The sequence below is a fragment of the Phalaenopsis equestris genome, unplaced genomic scaffold, assembly GCF_001263595.1.
Source record: "Phalaenopsis equestris unplaced genomic scaffold, ASM126359v1 Scaffold231576, whole genome shotgun sequence".
Lineage (NCBI taxonomy): Eukaryota > Viridiplantae > Streptophyta > Magnoliopsida > Asparagales > Orchidaceae > Phalaenopsis > Phalaenopsis equestris.
Genome location: NW_018249546.1, coordinates 29119 through 53027, shown reverse-complemented (window position 1 = coordinate 53027; position 23909 = coordinate 29119). Strand labels below are relative to the sequence as shown.

Below are 23909 nucleotides of genomic sequence, written 5' to 3'. Positions count from 1 at the left end.
AACTTCTGAGAAAGCCTCATGGATTGAAGACATGATAAAAAAGAAGAGATGGTTCGGCTTTGCAAGTGGCAGAAGAAGTCTCTGTGGCTCAGGAAGTAGGAATCGGAGATAGGCCGAAGGTTCGACGGGATCGCGACTCGCGGTAGAAGGATCGCGGCTTGCGGAAGCGAGCAATGGCTGTGCAGGGACGAAGACTATGATTTTTTTTTTCAAAATTTTATCTCCCGCTCTGATACCATAAAACCAGAAATTGAAGAGAAAATTTTATTTCTTCTTGATGATTCAATTCAATGTGCATTTACATATAGGAGTCTCTCCTCCTTAAATAAGAAACTAACTAAATAAATTCAAAGAAATTTCTATTACATTCCAAGACTAATTAAGCAAGTTAAAAATAAGGAAGGAGAATAATATCTTTAGAAAAGGAAAGACAATAAATATTGTAATTTGAATTTTAAATTTTGAATTACATCTTTCAACAGTTTTAATACTAAAATTGCAGGTGTTAAGTGAGTCTTCCCTTACCACATTAGACGAGTCTTGCGTATATTTTTTGCTCCTTGTGAATGCATTCATCTCTCTTATTACGAAAGGACAGCGGTTCTTTATTGTTTACTTGTTGCATAGAAGATGAAATTTTGGAATTTGATTGTGGGAATGAATTCGCCCTTTGTACTTAGTTGCTACAATGGCACTTTATGCAATTGGCAAAATTCGATTCTTTGGGCACATTACTTTAATATTACTTGGAATCATATCTTTCGAGAAGCAAACAGACCAGCGAATTTTTTGGCCATATCTAGTGCTCATTAAAGTGGCATTAAATCTAATGCAAAATTTAATTTACCTATTCATGGTGATAGAACAGGCTTATCTTACAATAACATTGAAAACCTATAATTTTAACAATTTCCTTTTTCTTTGGTTATATATATATATATATATATATATATAATTAATCACAAAATCATAAAAAATAACAAACTTTAAAATATGCAAATAAATGGATTAAATTCATGAGCTGAAACCATGCACTTCATATATGTCAAACATTATAGCTAAATCCCAAACCATACACCCAAAGTGTTTGGTCGCTCAATACCATGCTGAAAATCAAGTCCTAAAACATTAATCAGCCCCACAACCATCTATGGGTAAATAAAGATGGTGGCTGTTGCGGTATCATCCTTTCTTTTCCTTGCGATACCTAGTTCCATAAAACCGGTGATAGAAATGGAAGAAAATAAAGCTAGCCAGTTTCTAAAACTATTCATCTCCTGCTACAAAATATTTGGTGATGCAAGCTCAAAGTTTTCTAACGCATCATCAGCGTGTTTTTTTAATTCAAATTGCTGTATTTTATGTTATCTGCATTTTAGCATCAATACAAAACAATGAACAATAAAGGCTAAAATTACAGAATCAGTAAAAACTGCACCATCCAAATAATACATGTACTCAGTATTGCTCGGTGTTTTACGCCTGGTGCTGTAATTATCAGCAGAAACTGAAAAAGCCGCCTCACCGTTTGGAAAACATGTTTTGACAGCTTATCCAAAAACGCGGTTGGATTTTTACACTAAACGCAGACCGCGGGTTGAATCTAACGGGCCGCATTTCAGGATAAACGCACCCTTGAGCAACGACTAACAATACAGAATGAGCGAACAAACAAATCATGAACTACACTACAAATAATTTATCCATCTTTAAACCCAATCATCATCATTAGAATTTAAAGCCATCATTCGTGCCCAACTCTCACTTAAACAATTCCTCTCTTTATTTTCCAAATTTTACTTTAGACGTTTACATCTCACCCTTGCGTGCACTTCAAAGGTACCAACCTCACTTCCCAAGTTTCCACTTTTTTTTTCTCCTCCTTTGGAAGGAAGCTCTGATGCTTCAGAGTTATATAAACGCAAAAGTGGAGCAAATCATGTCTTTTAGTTCTCATATATGTTTTAGCAGCAACAGAAGCCCCACAGCATTTAAAGACAAATATTTGGAGCGGGGTGGGGGTAAGAGAAGAGAAGAAGGGGACCAGTGAGAAAGTTTAAGGGGCGGATGGGTCTCATAGATGTCAAGTGCCTCATCTTCATCACAGGTTTCCTATTATCTGGTCAGTTTTAAGTCCCTAAGAATCAAACTTCCATGCATTTAGGCTCAGAATTATTCAGTTCCGTTGGAAGTGATCTTCAATATCACACACATTCTAAATGCCAAAACTAAATTCTAAGATTTTCTCATTAGTGATCTCGTGAATTTGGCAGGAACCTTATCCAAAGAACAAGAAGATTCCAAAAGCACTTTGACTAATTCTGCCAGAACATTGACAGGATTAACAAATACAGCAGCTGGTATATTTAGGGAGGGAAATTCTAGGTTGCCCACAAGCAAACTCGCCCACGAAACAGAGATGGAACCCCTCCACTCCAAGCCTAAAATGGATGCCACCACTCCTATAACAGGAGTACCTGCATTCGATCCATCAAATCCAGCAGCAGCAGGAACCATGCCAACATTCAATCCAATTCCCACAGCCAATCCTTACACAGCACCAGGAATGGGGACACCAATGTTATCAACAGGTCAGAGCTGGTGCATTGCGAGCCAGACAGCTTCACAGACAGCACTGCAAGTGGCTCTGGATTATGCATGTGGTTATGGCGGAGCGGATTGTTCAGAGATTCAGCCTGGCGCAAATTGCTATAACCCAGATACAGTTAGAGACCATGCATCCTATGCCTTCAACAGCTACTACCAGAAGAACCCTATACAAACAAGTTGCGACTTTGGGGGAACTGCTATAATTACAAATGTGAATCCGAGTAAGTTTTAAGAAGACATTCCGGAATTTTTACAACTATATTTTTGATAATTGTCATGCAGTTTAATCTAGTATTTCATGGATGCTAAGAAAATGAAAAATCCTATTCAGAGTATCTAGAATCACAATCATTTACTTTAATGGAGAAATAATCGCTAACATCATCATTAGCCACATCCCAACGATATATGATTGGCTTTATAAATTGATGCAAATCAACATTCTGAGTTTTGTTGTTGCTTTAGTTAATGTTATGTTAGTATTTTCAAAATAAATTTTGGTTGGTAGTTCCAAACATACATATGCTGATCCCTATGGGAATGGGTTGTATGATCTCAGTTTGACTTATTTTGATTCCTTGTGCTTGTTGGATGTCAAATTTTCTTGTGTTGTGCAAGTAGCTACTACAAAATTCCAAGAAAATCATCTCCTTATATTGGTGAGAGACCTAAATTAACACTACAACGATTTCTTCACTTGATCCTTTATCATATTTATTTTTAATTGTTAATTTGCATGTATGATTGAATTTGGTCAAAACTTATACAATCAAGATTTGCAATTGCACTGTAATTTTTTTTAGCATGGTTTTATTGATCTTAAATTTTTATCTGGATGACCATTAAATTATAATTGAGGTTTGTATGTGTTTTTTGTTCCCATCAAGAAAAGAAGAATGACTGTTTAAATTGATAGTGTATAAATAAGAAATTTTTATTCCAAGTCCATCATATCGATGCATTATATCATAAAGTCGCAATAGAAAATCCAATGCATACGCAGCATATTTGGTGTTAGCATTTAAGATTGCATCATTATGCTAATTAGAAACAAGGCATTATAACTATATCAATCAGATGCAATTTAAACGTAATATGTAAACCATGGTTCTAAGCAACATGATTGTCATGGGTCTTAGAATTATGATCACGTATTTGATCAGGGAAACAATCTTACACAGTTCTCAAAATAGATTGATATTAATAAGATTTTATTGAAAATTATAGTTTTTTTTTTAATCCCAAGAAGTTATAAACTGTACAAATAAAATTAATAAAAAATGCTCAATATTATTAAGTGGTGCTGTCTTCAAGCTGGACAAATATAAATATAAACTTAAAAGATAACAGTTTCATTACTAATATAAGGATCAACTGCATTTTCAATTTTAGAATTATAATCAGAAGAGTTATGATAAGTTTGATTATTATGCATCATCATCTATTTTAATTAAAATTTATATTATAAATTAAGAAACAAATTAACAAGAACACTACATGAGCTTTACACTTAACTTTGGATATTGAGAGCATTAAAACTATTCCCTTGTTAGGAAAACAAGACTAAGACATCTTACTTTCATATTTAATCTTGACCATTGACATGCTATGACAATAAAGTGAAGTCACGTCAGCCAAATTTTTTGGTTGGATGTTGCTTCTCAATTGGCATTGAGGAATGTTGGTTTCGATTGGGCGCCTTATTCCAACTCGTCAGCCTACCGCCGGCCTTCATTCACATGGCTCCAACCAATCAACCTAACCTGGATGCAAGGCTCTTGCTCAATATTTCCTAGCTCCCATATAACTAGGGTAGTTAATGATCCGATTTTGAGCCGAGCTCAGGTTAGCTCAAAATTGGCTCAAAAAAATTTTGATCCAAAATTTTGGCTCATAGCTCAGCTTGATCCGAGCCAAAAATAGAATCAATTTTCAAGCGATTAATGATCTTTGAGCTAGATTTGCTAAATTCAAAGCCCTAACATTAGTAAAACTGTTAAAAATCTAATTTTGAGTAGAATCGGCTCCAAAAATAGCTTGACTTGTTTATTTCGATCCGAGCCAAAATTAGAATCAATTTTCGAGCGATTAACGATCCTTGAGCTAAATTCACAACCATACTTATAGCCAGCTTGTCTGCTATTTAGCTCCCTATTATAACTAGCTCACTTTGTCAACTTGATTTCCATCCACAAGACTATAGTTTTCGCAAGTGGGTTGGCTTCAAATTGAGCCAGCGAGTCAACTTGAGCCCATATCATATCATATCAATAACAGCACATGAAAATCTTAGACACAACTTGATGCTAATTTCCCAATACTTCTTTTGTCTCAAAATGGTATTTGGTGGCACCAGTCTATCACTTATCATACATCGTTCTCTCATAGTCCTATCGACTTACAAGACTAACAGTTGACACCTATTGATAGCACAACTCAATAGTGTACTCCATACTTTGAGCCCCTAGTCTCTAGTAAACATATCTTTCCTATCATTGGCCTTTCTAAACTATAAGATTTTGAAACATGACAATGAGCAATCCGCTCGACAAGTGTTTTCCACAAAGTCATGCCAATAAGTGCTCACTGTCACATCAACCAGAAGAATCATCACATCAAAATTTTCAAATAAATAGTCAAATTTAAGAAGATTATTGTTGTATTTGCATAGAGATATTTAATACTTCGTTGATCATGTGATCAATCTCAACCTCACTCTATTGTATTCTTTTCCAAGTTAGAACGTAAAACCATTGAAATCATGTGTTAAATGTTATGCAGATTCTCTCTAACTGTCACTCCCTCGAAAGGAAGTCAACTAGAAAATTATTTCTACATTACTTCTCCCAAAAATATTCTCTTCCATGCATTATCCATCGAACTCTCTAGAAGGCACTATCATTCACACTCATTTGATTTTCTCATTGAGACTATCAAGTAAAACTAACATAAAGGATCATATAGATGCCGAAAGACTTCACCCCTGTCGACCCAAATATTTGATAATAATAGCAAATCGACTAACCTCATTGCCGTGAGATCTCTAAGAGGATCAATCATTAAATACAAGCTTCAATACATTGTTCTTAATGTCCTCCTAGTTAAGCTTATCTCTAATTTCAGCTATCTCATCATTACTATCATGTTGACCTAAGGTAGAGGTCAACATCAAAGTGCAACTTTCTTATTAATACTTGGCTTGATTTAATGCGCCAATGCTAAGGAGGATTGACCAATCCAACCAAAAACATCTCGGCCAACCAAATTCACCCAGAGTGACTTCCATTGAAGCATGCTATCTGAACTAGCCCTTCCTTTTCAGCACATCACAAACAATCCAAGCAATATTAGATAGCTAACCAAACTCTTTTTTGCATCTCTTTTTATAACTCTAGTAGCCTTGCCACTCAAATATGCTAGGTTGGTGAGTCATGCCCCATCAAGTTTAATAAAGTTTTAAATAAATTTATTATCAAAACTTACAGGCTTTTTTGTGATGCATTGTGCGTACCCAAAAAAATAATAAGGGAAGACAATAATACACAAATTTCATAAAGGTCCCTTGTGAGGCTAATTAGAGGTGGAGAAACTTCCTGGCCAAACCCTTTATATATAGAAGTTTTAAACTAAGGTGATTCAAGGTTATGTCGGTTTCCTAAAGACCCCTTGCAAGATGAAGGTCAACCTTTTTTTTCCAAGAACCTTATTAGGCAACTTTAATGTTTAGATGAGGTTCGCCATGGTTACTAAATGTTCTATATGGCTCCATTCTAAGGCGATAGCCTATACACACAAGCTATAACATCAATTCCATTATAGAGCATGCCAAAATTTTCTAAAACTATGAAAATGGGGGCACCTCTTTTTAAGTGTCTCATAATGATTACACTAATCCAATTAATACCAGACCAAACTTACCCTCACTATTCTAAGATTTGATACCAACGCATTCAATCAAGTTGGTCCTTGTTGGCTTAGTAACATGTCTCACTAAAGGTCTACTCATAGTGCATTCACTGAACAAAAAATGACAATAAATGCAACAACTAACATGACATTAGTTATAGAAAAAAGTTATTTCATCTCTTAAAAATATAAATTCTTTTTTCCTTATACAAAATGGACAGTTGAACATGCCTACTTGAACTATAAAAAGAACAGACTTCATAGAAGATCACTCCAATTCTTCCTTGTTATGCAAGCATTCATTATGCATAAAAGTTTGGAAGACTTCAAGACTCACTAGAAGCTTCCTCTCCAGTAAGCGCAATGGGAAGTTGAAATCTTCCTTATCAAGGAACAAATTGTTTTGATATTAGCTCTCATTTTAGTACAACAAAAACAACAACAACAACAACAAAGCCTTAATCCCACTACGTGGGGTCAGCTACATGAATCCTTTTTGTCCAATGCGTCCTATTTAGTGGCATTCTAGTATCGAGAAGTAATCTCCTAGGATAGCTCCACTTAATCTACTAGCTGCTTCTCAAGGTCAAGGAATACCAATCATATCCTTGTATTCTTTGCCTATAGGAATTAGTTGCACAAAGCTAAGGAATATGCATATATGATGTAAAGAAATGGGCGATTAAAGAATTGATAAATGCATGTTATACGTTCCAAACATCTATTTACAGAGTTTGAATAGATAAGAAAATGATAACACCTCATTTATCATACTCAATCTTAACCTTCAATCCGACATTATGACAAAGCTTAGATATGTCGACTCCTAAGTGCCTTATGTTCAACTGAAACTTGCTTCCTAGGAAGTTTGGGGTTGTTTGATTCAATATCATATTTGCGGCCCTACTAAACTACCTTGATCCATTTGATTCCAACTCTAAGGCTCGCCTTCATCCACTCAGTTCCAGACACTCAACTCTTTCCTACTCTTTATTAGCTAACATTTCTCTTGTTTGACTCCTTAACAACCAAGTCACCAAACTCTGGACCAACTTTCCAGCCATTTAAAAATGTGTTGGCCTCAACCCGAGCCTATCAGTCAACCTAAGTTACCCACATTATCACATCAACATCATTGTATGCCCAATAAGAGGTACCTACTAATATGGCCTAAGAAAAACTTCTTTTTCCTTGTCTCCCCAATAGCTTTGAGAACACCTATTAGGCACTTGCACACACAATAGTCTCTTATTAAATCTTTGCATTCTAAGCACTCGTCTCTTGTTGACACGTGCTCACATATCACGTTAATCATAAGCACTTTATCAAATTAATCTTCATTGAAAAATAATTTTCTTTAGAATTTATAGGATTTTGAATTTTTGTTAAGGTATTGAACTCAATAATGATCTTGTAATTTCTCTCTTTCTCACTTGCGCTCCTCTCTCCTCTATATTACTTGTCCTACTAACTACAAAAAAGGAAGAGCTCTGTAACTATATTATTTGGAATCCCCTTTCTCCATACACAATTAAGATAGCTTCAAAGAAAAATCACTTAAAACATATGTTCCTTTTGATTTTGTCATTATACACTCTTTCTCTCTCTTACCTTAGGAGAAATTAGCACATAGTGACAAATTCTCCTTGTTGCCTCAAGCATATTCTTTTTCAATCATCCTCAATTAATCATCCTTGAAAAAACCAACATTCACATCTACTTATGAATAATATTTAGATGAAAAACTAATATCATCACATCTAAAGCATGTTAAGCCCCCAGCATCACAAGAATTATGTATGATTGAATTTGATTCAATTAAAGAATTGAAGTTTATGAGTATTTAGAAATTGAATTAGAAATGAAATTTATTTCGAAAAGACTATTGCAACTAAATAAGCTTGATGAGATTAGAAATGAATCTTATGAAAATCTTAAGATTTATAAACAAAAAATGAAAAATTGACATAAACGGAAGATAATAAAAAAAGAATTTGAACCTGGACAAGAAGTTCTATTGTACAATACAAGATTCAAATTATTTCCAGAAAAACTTAAATCTAGATGGATGTAGCCATATACTGTGATAAAAATTTACCCATATGGAGTAGTGGAAATTGAAGATCCAAAAACTAAAAAAATATATAAGGTTAATAGACACAGGTTGAAACCTTATTTTGATATCCAGAGATATACTTTTAAAGAGGTTTTAATGTTGAGTTACCCAGAGTAAAGATTAAAAATGTCGGACTGACAACGTTAAACTAAGCACTTTGTGAGAGGCAATTCATAGTTATCTTTGTAGTTAATTTTAGTTTGTTTTTGTGTTAAATAAGCTCTTTAAATGAATTCTATGTGCTTTAGACTCTTACATGTTAACAAAATGCATAATACAATTTAATTATTGAATTTTAAAGAAGGAATGAGTGTTATTTGGACCTTAGGCGAGGCGGTGCATAACTATGCACTGGCGCCTAGGCGCCGAAAATAATTGCATAACGCCAATTTACAGAGCGTCAGGCGCCCATGCGCTGCAATTAGAAAAAATGCCCGGAAGCTTCTATTGACGGTTTTTGGATGAATTTTTCTCTATATAACTCCTAGAACTTATCATTTGGATTTAATTCAAATCTGTAGAAAGGGAGAGGACCGACCATTCTTGTTCTTATGGCTTCCAACTCCAAGGAGAAATACAAATATGGGATCTTCAACCGAAGGAAGTTCCTCAATTTTGATGCACATAAATTATATGATAGGAATCTTGTGAAGAAGAAATTGATCAAGGAAAGAAGTTTTATTAATCGAGGTTTCAATACTGCAGGTAGTCGTGTGGAAGAGATAATCGTGGAAAGGCGATAGGAAGTACTATGCTACACAACTGCTGCCGTAGTCATTCTAGTCGTGAAAGAATTTTATGCTAATCTTCATGGAGATTAACCAGGGAGTTGACTATATTTAAGGCAGGTGGGTACCTTTTACTCCTTCAAGAATCAATGAATTTTTCTATATAGAGAATGTTCCAATTTGTCATTATGCCAACTTCTCTCCTACAAGAGACAATTTAAATGAAGTCTTTAAATTTTTTACGGATGAAGATCGAACTTGGGAAACAAAAGATGATAGTGAGGTAAGTTTTTCTTCTTCATTATTAAATTCTGCCTCAAAGCCTTGACATTTCTTCATTTCGGCAAAATTACTTCCTCCTACAAAACTCAGTAAAGTAACGAAGGAGAGTGTTATCCTCAATTATTATATTCAAATTGGAAGACCAATTGATGTGGGGGCTTTAATGGTTCGATCTATTCTTGGCTTAATACTAAATGGATCTTCTCGTGGATTGGGACATCCTTCTACTATATTCTTTCTTTGCAGCCAAGCACAAGTTCCTTACGAAATTTGGGAAAAGGTACTTCTTCCTTGGAAACCTATGGACCCAACTTTAAACTTTGAAAACGTGGATAATGAAGAAGTGGATGATAAAAATGTTTCTATGGATCAATCATCTCAAAATTCAACACTTTTTTTACAACTCTAACTTCAGGATAATTTAGATATTATTTTAAAAAAGATTAAGAAGATGGAGAAAGAGATGATTAATATTATCAACGTGATTAACAACATTTCTGATCAATGTGGCCATCTAGATTAGCGAATCAAACAACAATTTAATCATACTGCACTTTTTGAAGAGGCAATGGTACGGATGTATAAGAACATTTGGATCGAGGATGAATCAACAGATAAATTTCCTAACCGTCCTTTCTATAACTTATGTGTGCATCACCAATCTATGGGAGATCTTAGAGAGAAAGAAAATGATGATAATGAAGGCGTGTAGTGGCTTTAAAGTACTGAATTTGGATTTAAAAGAGCTTTTCTATTGTGTGTGTGTCATGAAGTTTATTAATTATTGACGTCGGAATTGCTTATGTTTTAGTATTTGATTTTTAGTTTTCAATGTCAAGTAGTTGGTGTAATTTATGACGCTGATTTATATGTCAAGATTTCAAATTGTAAGTCTGTATATGTTTGGATTTATATATAAGTGAATTTTGTGTTGTTTGTGAAAAATTGAAAGTTGGAGGATTACTTAATTGTGATGATTAATACAAAATTAGACTAATTAAAGTTTGGACTGCTTTGGTGTTTAGCGCTTTTATTAGAATTAAAAAATAAAAAAATTTTAGCATTCCTGATTTGCTGAACCACGAAATCGATCTACAAATCGCGAAAATGGACCCGATTTCCACCATTTTTTGCTTGTTTAGTCATCTTTTTTGCGAGGCACGCCAAGCAACACCCCAGGGTTCCATACATTCGTTTTTTAAGCGATTTTGCAACTTGAAAATCTTGGATTTCTTCTTCTCCCAGTAAAAGCTTCACTTTGACCTAGAAATTTTTTATTTTCACTTTGAATTTCTTCTACATTGGGGAAATACAGAAAAATTTAAAAAATTGGAGAAATATAGTGAAGAATCCATGGTGTGAAGTTTTTTAGTATTGATTTCGATTTTAGGAGTTCATAAATCTTTATTGTGAGTTTATTTGGATTTATTGTGGATTTTTTAGAAATTTTCATGGCATTTTCATGGCTCCTAAATTGAAGAGGGGGAAAGGAAAAGATGGTTTTGATTCAACGAGGTTTGCCAGCCTTAAAGCCCAATATCGATATAATACCGAACTCGACATGAAAAAATTGATTCAAGAGCGAGCTTTCTTTAAGCCTGGGGATGAGATAGAAAATTTGATTGTGATGCGGCACTGCAGTTGATGTTATTTCGATTGTACGAGAATTTTATGCAAACCTTCGTGAAGCCTCTAACGATCAGGTATTCATTCGTGGGAAAAATGTAGAATTTAATCCTGAAAAAATTAATGCTCTTTATCAGTTATAGGATGTTATTGATTGCGAATACGCTTCATTCGAGACTTCTGAATCAATGTTAGATGAGGTTATTGCATTTTTTACTGATGAAAGAGGAGTTTGGATAGTAAAGAACAACCACAAGGTAAACTTCTCTACCTCTATGTTGAATGCACACTCCAAAACATGGCACTATTTTATTTCTGTAAGACTTCTTCCTTTTAATCATCTAAGTGAAATTACTAAAGAGAGAGCCACATTAAACTTTTGTATTCAACAACGGAAAAGTATGAATATTGGCTCTCTTATTTACCAAAATATCCTTATTTCTTCAAGAGGGGGAACTACTGAAGGTTTAGGGTATCCAGCTTTGATTTTTACTTTATGTGAGCAGTCTGATGTTGGATATGAGAGATGGGAAGGACTATTGCAACCCCTTAAACCTATCCGCAGACCGAATTTGCATACTTATGAACTACATGCTGAGTTAAGAACTAGAGGTGGAAGCGCGGATATTCCTTCTACTTCAACTTCCATACCCTCTACTTCTACCTCTAAACCTTTTACTTATGGTACTACTTCATTGGATTCAGTAATGGAGCAACTACTTATGCAACAAGGAGATATTGTGACATTACAGAATCAGGTAAAAAGCATAGAAGGTCATCTATACCATGATGATGATTATACGTAGAGGCAAGTGGAGTTTGATATTGCTTATCATGAGGCAATGGTGAAATTCATGAGGAGCGATCATACAGTGGAATTTCCTATATGCCCCAGCTTTACGCCTTATGATAGTGGAGATATTGAGGAGGATGTAGATCTTGAGGAGGAAGAAGATGATGATGATAGTGACTATGAGTAGTAGTTAGATTGATATTTTGATGGTTGGAGTTTAATTTTGTTTTGTGTCTATGATGTTTAGTTGTATGTGTTTACATTTTATGTTTAATTGTGGTACTAAAACTTGTTATTTGTGATATAAGGTTATTTGCTTCTGTTGTACTACTGTTGTTTTTATATTTAATGTTTATGTTTAGAACTCTCCTTTATTTACCAAATCTTTTGGTTATAACATGCTTTAGGAAACTTTACATACTACTATACATTTTTTTAGTACTTGCATAAAATTATGTTCAAAACGTTGTACAAAAGGTCAATCTTATTAATTGTATTTATTGTTTTCTTTCTTCCTACATTTCTGCACTAGATGTTTTATCTATTAAAAAATTTAAGTTTGGGGAAAGAAAAAAAATTTAAAGAGACTAAACTTTATTTTTCCTCAATAACTTGTATTTTAAAAATTATTTTAACATGACTTTGGTATCATAGGTCAACTTTAGATAATTATATTTTTTATTACTTAAATATGATTAGTAGATTTAAGTAGAAGTCTTCAATAATAAATGTTAGTTCTAAAAGTTAAGATATTTAGTATAAGTATAAGGTTATGTGTTACTATTTAAGTAAAGAAAATTGTATTTTTGAAATATTAAGAATCTTAAAGTTATATTAAAAAAAAAAATTCAGACTTTATGAAAAATCTTTTCAAAGCTAATATACATTTATAAGTAAAAAAAATATGAGAAATTTTTAACTTTAAGAAGATGATAGTGAAGTTCAAAATCATTAAAGACTATCCAGATATACTAATCCTTACATGAAAAAGAAAATAAAAGAAATCATTGAAAATGATCTTAAAAGAAAAAATGAAAAGAAAAATTAAAAGAAAAAAAATGAAAAATATATGTGAAGAGAAGCTTGAGGAGATGTCTAATTAAAAATTGACTTCACTTGAATTATCTTAATGAAATGAGCTTAATTACATTTCTAAACTTATATTAAAGTATTAGCATTTTTACTAATAAAGTGCTCATTAAATTCTTTTTCATATAATTCTTCTAAGAATCCTTAATATGATGAATTACAATTATTCTTGAAATGAATAGAAAATCAAACTCTTAGACTTGACTACTAGATATTCATACATCTTTAATTTTAACCTAAGTTATTAAAAATTTTTCTAAAGTTTTACTATTGTTTTTATAAAACCAAAACTATAGAAATCTTTAAGTGATGCTCACTACCTTAAGTCATAATTTTGACATAGTAAAAGAGTTATTTAAGAACAAGTAACAATTAAGTTTGAGGGATTTTGACATGCCTAAAAATATTTAACTTTTATATATACATTTAACACCCATATTTAGTGATATTGCACTTTAAACAAAGATATTTTCATATTTTTGTTGCAGGTATACTAAGTCTAGGCATTTAGATTTTAAAGGAAGCAAATAGGAAGGAATTTGGAGGCAAAAGACGATTCTTTGTATAAGTTGAACTGGCACCTAAGCGCTGGAATCCAGAGAAGGCGGCGCCTAAGCGCTTGATTTCAGCACCTAAGCGTCGGAATCCAGAGAAGAAGGCACCTAAGCGCCTGATTTCGGTGCCTAGGCGCCGGAAACAGTTATTCCTCTAAATGCATTGAATTTGGACGGATTTTTCAAAGGATATCAAAGTAAACACTTGGAAATTCGGCCCTACATTATGAAATAGAGATTTTATGACAGAAATGAGGGGGCGAAAATAAGTGTAAGGGTGAGAAAGACTTGGGAATATTTTCTCTAAGAGTTGTAAGAAGAGAGAGAAAGTGAGAGATTTTTTAATCATTACATTTTTCAGAGAGAACTGAGTGATATTGTAAAGAGAGAAAGTGATTCAAAGGACTTCAAAGGATTTACTTAGGGAGGAGATTGAGATAAGTTGTTTTACTTTATTTTCAGTTGTTGTGTAAACTTGTTTCTATATATATATAAATTCATGTTTTGTTGTATCTTCCTCATGAATTCTGAGTAATTTGTTTTGTCTTTCTCCCTACAATGAGATATAGTTATGTGAAGAATCTAAATTGTTTGGAAGTGTTTCAATTTCTTAATTGTGATGATTCAAACTTTCAACTTCATTTATTTATCAATTTAGCCAATTGATTTGTTAAAATTTGTTGTGAAAACATACGATCCGAGAGGGATATACTTTCTACAACTACGTAAGAATCATATTTGATTTCATGAATGAAAATGTAGTCCATAGGGTTGATTGCAAATAAATAAGGAAATATATATTGTTGGACATAGAATTAGAGATTTTAGGGTGACAAACTAAAATCCCCAATTTGGTTCAGGTGTTTGGTAACTAAAGCGAGATATTAGCCTTCAGATGAGGGGAACGTGGGAACTCTAAGGTGAGAGTTTGGTATCTTCCCAGCCTAACCGCGACTTTAGGGACTAAAATTTGGATTAACTAATGTTCTTTGTTGCTCGTAAAGAGGATAAAATGTACAATTGCTCCTATTTGACACATTAAAATTTAATGACAATTTGGATAATTCACTGACTATAACCTCATTGTAAAGGCAAATGATACTTTCTAAAATTTAAACCCTTAGTTATAAAACTTAACTTAGTTACATTAGATTTAATTTTGAAGTTTAGAAATTAGTGTAGTAAACATAGTTTCTTTAGCTGTTTAATACAAACTTCAACCTACTTTCTTACTTGTTTTGATATTGTCTTTGTGTTAGTATTATAAGAATTTCTACTTTTTCGTGAGATCAATACTTAGGACTCAATTAGATCCCTTTATTACTTGTGCGATACTTATACTTGCGTTTGCAAACTAGTGACTATTTAAATTGAAGATATACATTAATTCACTAGGAGTGACAGTTTTTAAATATTTAAAAGAGAAACTGATTATGCTGAAGTGAACTTTTGTTATGATTGTCCTGCATATTTCCTAGACTCGTTGTCACGTGTGTTAGGGTTTTAAAAACATTACTAGCATAAACACCGCATCACTCCACCTTTCTGGACAGTGCATTGACTGTCTTATTCTCTAATTTTGGTTGTTACTGGATCTCGAAATCATACCTCGATAGTTTGGATAGCCATCTTTGATGCTCCTAAGTCACCATCCGCTGCTTCAAAAGATACTTCAAACTCCTATAATCTGTCCAGAACAGAAAATGTCGTCCCAAGTCCCAATAGATAGGGTCAGAACTTGTAAATGACCAAGACAATCACCATCATTTCTCGTCCATATACTGACTTTAGCTTCGTTCTTACAGTAAGAACTTCGCTGAAGTAGGCAATCGGTCGTTAGTTCTGCATGAGCACAACTCCCAGTCCATACCTTGACGTATTCGTTTCCACCACAAATAATTTACTGAAATCTAGAAGTGTCAATACCGGAACATTGGTCATGGCCCTCTTCAAATGTTCAAATGTCTGCGTTGTTGCTCCCCCCATTTGAAATTGTCTTTCTTCAACTGCTCCGTCAGTGGTCATGCTCGTGGAGGTCTTTTTACCGAATGGCTCGAAAACACTCCAACAAGCAAACCTTAAACTACTTCCATGAATGCATCAGGTACCTGACCTCCATCCACTGAAATCACACTAAAGCCTTTCCCTCCAAGTATAATCCCGCTACCATGAGTTTCTCTTTCTCAGTTATCTCAGTTAACTCATTGATTGCCTTTCTCAGTTAACTCATTGATTGCAAAGTATCGCTTCACCCGATACACCCACCCATGTGCATCTTCCTCTTCGAAGATAGGCATCTTCAATTTTCTGACCCTCGCATCTACACCCCAACCTCCTCTTCCTCTGGTATTTCCCCCCATGTATCTAAGGTTGAACCCCTTCCTTTAGCCATAGGCATACCCAACTTTCGATTCCCTCTTTCCTCCATGCTCTTCCCTGCCCCTTATACCATCCCTCCAATTTTTGGCCCACCCCCTATCAGAAGTCTCCACTCCCTCTCCTCTCGAAGTCCTAGAGGGACACTCTTGTTGGTAGATGATGTCTGTCTCGTTTTCTCGTTCGATCTCCTTCCCTTTTGAGTTGGCCGAGGATTCTCTGATCAACCCTTGGTTAGGGTTTGCAACTAGAGCAATCAGCATAGCCTTGGACTGCATCTCAATGAGCTTTTTCATCTATCTCCCACATTTCTCCTATGCTCTCAAATTCATCCTCCACTAGACTTTCAATGAAAGAAAACCTATCATCTATGGTGACGAACATTTCTTCTATTCCCGTATGATTTTCCCTACCACTCCTAGCATATCCACTTTCTTTGTTGTCATCCCACCATGATCTAGACTCTGATACTAATTTGTTACTCTTCGGAACCAAAATAAGTGAGCGAACGACATTAAACAGAAATAAATAGATGGAAAACTTAGAGAAAAATCCAAAAAAACCCTCCTCTTAAAAAAAAAAAAAAAAAGGAAAACAAGTAAGATACAATCATGATCGACTTTGCAAGAGGTAAATTGCTTCTCCCCTCGCTAGGAACACCACCAAAGAAAAAGAAAATAAAAACCAACAAAAATATGCATAAAACAAATAAACCCTCAGTTATTCCCCTTAATAGAATCCTCCCACAGTATTTCCAACTTTCCTTTCCAACTTTCCCTCCAAACTCCTTTAAGTTCTCCTACATTAATATGTGATTAAGCCCCCCATGACCCCACCTGCGCCCGATTTCCTTCTGTTGTGGCAAATTCCCTCTCGGCTTCTCAGGTGGATCAGACCGGCCCACCTACTGTTTTGGCAGGCCGGTTGGTTAGCTCTCGACCGGTCCAAGAGCGACCGGTCCACGTACAGCATAACAGATTCTTACAAGGAGAGTTGTGTTCTCTCTAGTGTGGTCTAAGTAAATCATTATACACTATATCCTTCCTAAGCTTACCAAAATATTCACTCAACGCACTTAGCTTAGTTATTCTGACCTGTTAATGGATAATACTTTGATCCATTCAACATAGTATGATGATCATTTCAAGAAAAAAATTAAACATTTAAAGGGAAAAACAGTGAGTGAAACAGATCCATTTTAGATTACAGAAAGTCATAATGGAAGATAATCAAATTGACAATCAAAGTGTAAGAAAAGGGCGACAACACACCATTTCTAATAAATTTTATGCTCTGATTGTAACTTTCCAGGTTTCAACTAATTTTCATAACCAATTAACGCGTTTTTCATTACAAAGTAAGAAAATATGTAGTGCTAACGTTCTATTATATCAAAATGAACGGGAATTATAACGTTTTCTATACAGGCTCCATATTAAGATTTACCCTTTGGATGTTTTACCTAAAAGCTGTAACTTCTTCCCATTTGGGAACTCTTAACTCTGTCAACTGAAATGTTCAGGGAATAGCCAATGTGCCATTTCATATAAAAAAGAAACAAGGTCCAAAAAATACATAACAGAACTTCTCTTCTAGTGTATCACTATCTTACATAAATTTAATAAATACTAGAATTTCACATTACCAAATATTTCAGGTTGCGCCAATAAATATTAATTTGATTAGTAATTATTTCAACTTCTGTGCAAAATGTAAATGATTTTAACTCTATTATTTCTCCCCATCAATGCAGGTACTTCAACCTGTCAATATCCTTCATCAAGGTAAATTTCCTCTTTATAATCACATCTAAACAATACTTGTACAACAGAAATGTTTCCATTGCTTTCACATAAAGTGAGATGGACACGAAAAGAATCACTGATGCTCCCATTAACAGCATGAGTTCATCAGCCCTCAACACAACCATCCCAACAGGATCATCAATTTATGGATCAGTTCCTCCTGATTCCACAAGCAGAGAGCAGAATTTAAGAACCATACCTCTTCTCCTCACCTTGGCGTGCTTCATAATATCAATGGCTGGTTAATGAATGTAAATGAGTGCAATAAAACAACCAAAGCCATCAATACTCATTGTTTACTGATGCAACTATTAGTACTTGTCATGACATAGGTCAACGGTAGATTAAAGGAGATGCATGCCATCCTTAATGCATACCAGAGGATGTTCAAGCTCTATCACCAAGGCACATATACTGTAAGCTAGAAGTTAGAAGATTAAACTCTTTTTGTTTCTTTTTTTTTTGTGGACACTGTCCTCTAATTTAATGTACTAATAAATCCAGTTTAATCTCCATTTTTCTATGGGGCAATGGGAATGAGGGATTCTGTTGATATGTCAATAAAAATATACAAGCAAATACACACAAAATCATATCTAGACTTCGTTTAGAATTATAGAGCATTATCTGCCATAAAGAGTGAGGTGAATCGTGGTATGATGTAATATCAATAATGCACAAACTTGCTTAGCAACATCAATGTGGTTGTTGAGGCAGCCATACAGCCTGAAAAGCATAGCAGGGAAATGGAAAGTAGAAAACTTGACCAGGTTAATCATATGTATTCAAAAAACAGCAAACAGTTATGCCAGTTATGCCATTTAAATACTTCATAGAAAGCAGGAAGATTTGCTTCCATGTGAAGGAAGATTCGCTATATTATGCAGAATGATAAAACGAATTATAAAGAAAACGGAATCAGGACAGGACATTTTTATAAGCAACTGTTGGAACAAACCATCAGCTATCTGGCACAAGAAAGAGTGAGCTTCAAGATTATTTGATGATAATAGAACATTTTCATGTCAGCCTTCTGCATCATATATTGTACATGCCTTAACATTTATTTGAACATGGCAAAGAGGCAGAAGGTCAGTTGTCCCTTACGAATGTTTTTCCTGACTTTCTGTTTTAATACCTGCCAAAGTTTCCTCAAGTTACCTTGCTCAAAACAAAAGTAAGCAACTCACAAGTACAAGGCAGATGATGGCCAAGGTAGCAATAAAGGATACTCGATCAAATGCTTTCTGTAAGCTCCCCGACCTTGAGAAATGCTGAAAAGCCAGATATATAACCGTGGCCAAGGAAATAATCGTGCCTGCTTGACTTCCTCTGTTCATAGAAAAACAAAAAATCCACTTTTAAACAGCCATAAATTTGCATAATATTTATGAGATTTGTATAAACTCCAGTGGTGCTGATGCTAGAAAAGATTTTTATGGATGAATGTTTTGTTGTCGGATGACAAGAAACCTAATTATTCATTCTCAAAACACAACTACAACGAGCCATTACACTTATAACTCCAAGTTGTCGGATAAGTGCTTGAGTTTTAATAGACTTGAAGCTCAAAAAACAATGGACTCGATTCAAGTTATATGTATGGATGAATGTTTTGTTGAATATAAAAACACACACACATAACATAGTTTTGTTACTTATATTTGTGCACATATATTGTATTTGGGATATTTTTCATGCTGGTTACAAAATATGCTTTGCTCGATGAAATCTAATTCGGTTAGCTTGATTTTGACATTATTCAGAAACATCGAGCTCGATCTGAGGCAGGCTCGCTAACACCAACTCATTCCGAGCATTACTGATAATAAATCAATGGAATTGATAAGACACATAAGCTTACCTGTTATATTTGTTAGTTAAATTTGTGCACACATATTAGTATTTGGGATTTCTTTCAGGTTGGTTAAAAAATATGCTTTACTCGATGAAATCTAATTCAGATCGCTTGATTTTGACATGATTCAGAAACGTTAAACTCGATCTGAGACAGGCTAACTAACACTCAACTCATTGCCAGCATTACCATCAATAGATCAATGGAATTGATAAGAAACAGCAGCTTACCGAAGGTTTATTGCTTCATAAGGAGCAGAAATCACAAGCAACATTGTTAAGAAGGGCAATTCCAGCTCACCTGCAAACCAATATCTCCCAGTCATCTAATTTGACTGAAAAGTACCCAAAGTGAAATTAAACTGAGCTAAACCTTGCATAATTTACCATACGAGGAACAAGCAAAATGTATTTTAGTTGCTAAGATTTAATGCCAGTTGGTACAGCTGAAATCCAAAAAATGGATAAAATAGCAACATGCCTGGGATTAAATAAAATAGGCGAACCAAGAGTGCTAGAAAAGCTGTCCAAATGCCATACCTACCCCTGCACCAAATGAGTACACCAACACAAAGTAAATACATCAGTTCAGAAAGCTTCATATAAATAATTTCCTTAGATCCAATTAACAAGTTAACATTATATTTGTAATGAATTAAGTCAAATGTTCTTTTACATGAATCAGTATTTGTTTCAGTTTAATTAGAAGCTTACTTGATCCATAAAATTACAGCAGGTGGAGCTTGCAAAGCAAATAGAGGGACAAGAAAAGATTTCTGGATAGCTGTACCTTTTGAAAACATTAAAACCCTGAAAAATATGAACATTAGTTGGAAAAATATAGCATGTGCAAAAGCACAAAATTATGTCATACGTGAAATAAGCCAAATGCAAGAAAGGATAGAACTACGGGACCCTTTAATGCAAGAAAGGATAGAACTACGGGACCCTTTAATTAAAAAATGAAGAATGGTTATATTCAAAATTTACAGTTGGCTAAATTAATAGCTTTTGCACATCTCCACAAATAACAAAGATGTTTCATTCATCTCATTCGCTTTCCTTCACAGTTGTCAACTCCTTTTTTCTTTATGCTTGACCTGGACTCTCAAAAGCTCCTTCCTCTTTCCTCCATCCTCCATCCTCCATCCTCCTACGAAGGACAAGAGACACACCCCCTTCTAGTCCTCTTTAGACTAACAGCAACAAATTCTCGCCATCTTCCCCCTCTTTTCTCTGTGTTTCTCTACTTCTTCCTCCTCCCCCTTCCAATCATCCAAATTAATTATTTTAACCTAAAATTTTGATTGATTATCATAATTTTATGTTTAGGTTAGTTCAATTGTTTAATGTTAGTTAAGATTAATTTTAATTAAAATCTTATCTTTATATTATTGTGTGGACAATATATTATAAAATAATAAAAATATCATGATGTAGTCCACTATGTTGGTTCCAACTTTGTAATGAATAATTTGAGTTGTAATTGGGGTGATTCATGTTGACTTAATTACACAAAGCATTGTCATTGGGATCTCAAATAAATGTTAATTTTTCTATATCGTTAATTTGGATGTAAGTAACTATTATTTATTCAAAAACACATTTATTTTTACAATTTGTAGTAGAAGCTTTGACATTTTATAGAATTATAAACCCTATCGTTAAAATTATATTTATTTTACTTTACATAGATTCCTCTTTTGCTCATAACAAATCAGTAGATTTGAATGAATCGTTTAATCATGTTTTATTGCTACACAAATCCATAAATATTGAATTGGTTTCATAATTACAGTATTTATTTTTCATGTTTGTTACTTTAATTATATGTAGTAGATTTTATTCATGCCAAAATCATATTTTGAAAGGTCAACATGACAAGTCAGATTGTTTATAAAATATCTGTAGAAAATTTACAAAAATATAAAACAGCATACTTGTATACCAATAGTGTATAAGTTGATATCTTTTTAGATATTGGCTAATCGGATCAATGGAACCACATAATGATGATTTTGCAAATAAACTATTTGATTTCCTAGATTGGTGTTTACTATTATTGCAGTTTTAAAATAACAGAAAAATTGACAATTGATATATACAAACTAAATTACAATTGAATAATAAATATTTATTTAGTCATATTTGATTAGACATGATTAAAACTAATACGGTTGCATTGAGAGATATAAATAGAACGTCATGAATTACAACTTATTAAATAATTGATTATAAATACCATTATATTAGAAATCACTTTAGAGCATGTGACATTTACATTCAAGCAATACAATATCCTTAAAAACTAATAACACTTCCATAACATTCATAATGTAATGGTAAATATAGTAAATCATGATCTTTTATTGTTAATTCTTTATACTCTTATAGATTGATATTTATGTGATAACAAACAGTGATTACTTGTTAGGTTTGTTTCGCCAAATTCACTAATGGTAATATGTCTTATAGAATATTCTCAGGATGTGTTTTGGTGGACTATCACCACAAGAGCAGATTTCTCAGCATTAGACTTAATTTGAAATTTATGTTCATGCATTAATTTATTTATATTTACCATTAGTGATTTCTTATAAGTCTTTATAAGTTTCATATTTATTTTCTTTCAGTCTTTTCTCATAAGATGTTACTTGACTTCCTTAATGAATTGTAGTTATAAGTTTTATTGATTGAATGAAATATTATTTCCCTTCTATTTATGCTAGTATATGTTATTTATATATGAATCTTTCTATTACAAGTACAAACAAGCTTAAATAATTTCATCATGTCATGTTGCTAAGGTGTAGCTTCTTTCAGACCAAGGATGAGACAGTAAGAATGTTGAGCAGTGATAAAGATGATCGTGGCAGATGCAAATGAAAGCATTGTAAAAGGCAATATAATGGCCTATAAAAGTGGAAAACAAGACAACTTGAAACATCAATGGTAATCACTAATCCCGAATCTGAACCGGAGCAATGCCATTGTGGACAAAATTAGGTCGAATGATTGAGTAGGTGGACTAGAGGTGGAGCCATCAGCGAGCAAATAGATGTTTGAAGAGTAACAAGGCAACTATGCCTTGGGACTAGGGATGCATGCGGGAAGATAAAGCTGGAAAAACCTTCCATTATTAATGGTTATTTTGCAACATAGATCTCCATCCGAGGCGCATCAAGATTCTTGAAATCCATAATCAGGTTAATACGAAATTCATGATCACATCAAAATCCATAGCGCTACACCTTCGGAAACCACAAGTATAGATGTTTTAATTCATGAACTGCCAAAGCTAAATCACTTTCTTTTGTATAAAGTCCGCCTTCTCATAATATCTGCAATTGGACGCCACGATAATGAAATCTGTCGAGTTAAGAAAAATCCACAGTTTTCGTAACACAAGAGAAAATGAAGTAAACTCACGCAGAAGAAATGGAAGAGGCCCACTGCAGCGTGTCAGGGCTAAAAATAGAGTAAGCATAGCAGGTGTTACCGCGGTAATGTTTCTGCCTCCTGAAAAGACTTGTCTGCCATCCAAATCTGCAACGTAATAGCTACAAGAGTCCATCAAATTATGCATTTCGTCAACAAGAACAACCAAAGCCAATGAATTGCTGTAGATAGCAATGCATAGAAAAGGAGGGTTGGAAATTTAGCATCCGCACCGGTCAATAGACGTAAACACTCCAATTTATCGATTACCTGAGAGAAGAAGTATCGCAGCTGAAGTGTACGCTCCTGCGAAGAGAGCCCGCATGAGCTCCATAGGCGTTATGGGGAATAAGAGCAGAAGCGATTAAGTGAGATCGGAGAATCGCCATCGTTATTGTTTCCCTGTTCTTTAGAGTGGACAACAGTTGCTCATCAGATGCGACCGAAAGAGTTTATGTTCCATTTTGTATTTGGACGCGTGTTTTGCAAGTGTTCTAATATATATATTTATATATTTATATATTTATATCTATATTTAAACATATGGCCTTGGATATAATTTTAATCTTTTATGTTTTTTTTATACAAATCCAAAGCTAAAATCTTTATATTTATGGACATTACATTCAAATCTTTAATATTAATATAGAATTTATGATATTAAAATATTATAGATGTAAATATCTAATTTTAGAAATTATATATATATATATATATATATATATATAT

General features: G+C 33.8%; 2 protein-coding genes across 2 annotated transcripts; one reads left to right on the top strand and one right to left on the bottom strand.

The window, feature by feature from the left end:
- Positions 1 to 1991: 1991 nt before the first annotated feature.
- LOC110038148 (glucan endo-1,3-beta-glucosidase 1-like) lies at positions 1992 to 18699 on the top strand. The gene is made up of 4 exons (XM_020742918.1): positions 1992 to 2122; positions 2274 to 2831; positions 17834 to 17864; positions 17981 to 18699. The coding sequence occupies exons 1-4, from the start codon at positions 2068 to 2070 to the stop codon at positions 18129 to 18131; spliced, it is 795 nt and encodes a 264-aa protein (XP_020598577.1). The 5' UTR covers positions 1992 to 2067; the 3' UTR covers positions 18132 to 18699.
- Positions 18700 to 18786: 87 nt separating this feature from the next.
- On the bottom strand, positions 18787 to 23653 carry LOC110038149 (cold-regulated 413 inner membrane protein 2, chloroplastic-like). The gene is made up of 6 exons (XM_020742919.1): positions 23451 to 23653; positions 23172 to 23288; positions 20457 to 20552; positions 20224 to 20288; positions 19974 to 20043; positions 18787 to 19217 (listed from the first exon to the last, which is right to left on the bottom strand). The coding sequence occupies exons 1-6, from the start codon at positions 23567 to 23569 to the stop codon at positions 19052 to 19054; spliced, it is 633 nt and encodes a 210-aa protein (XP_020598578.1). The 5' UTR covers positions 23570 to 23653; the 3' UTR covers positions 18787 to 19051.
- Positions 23654 to 23909: the final 256 nt, after the last annotated feature.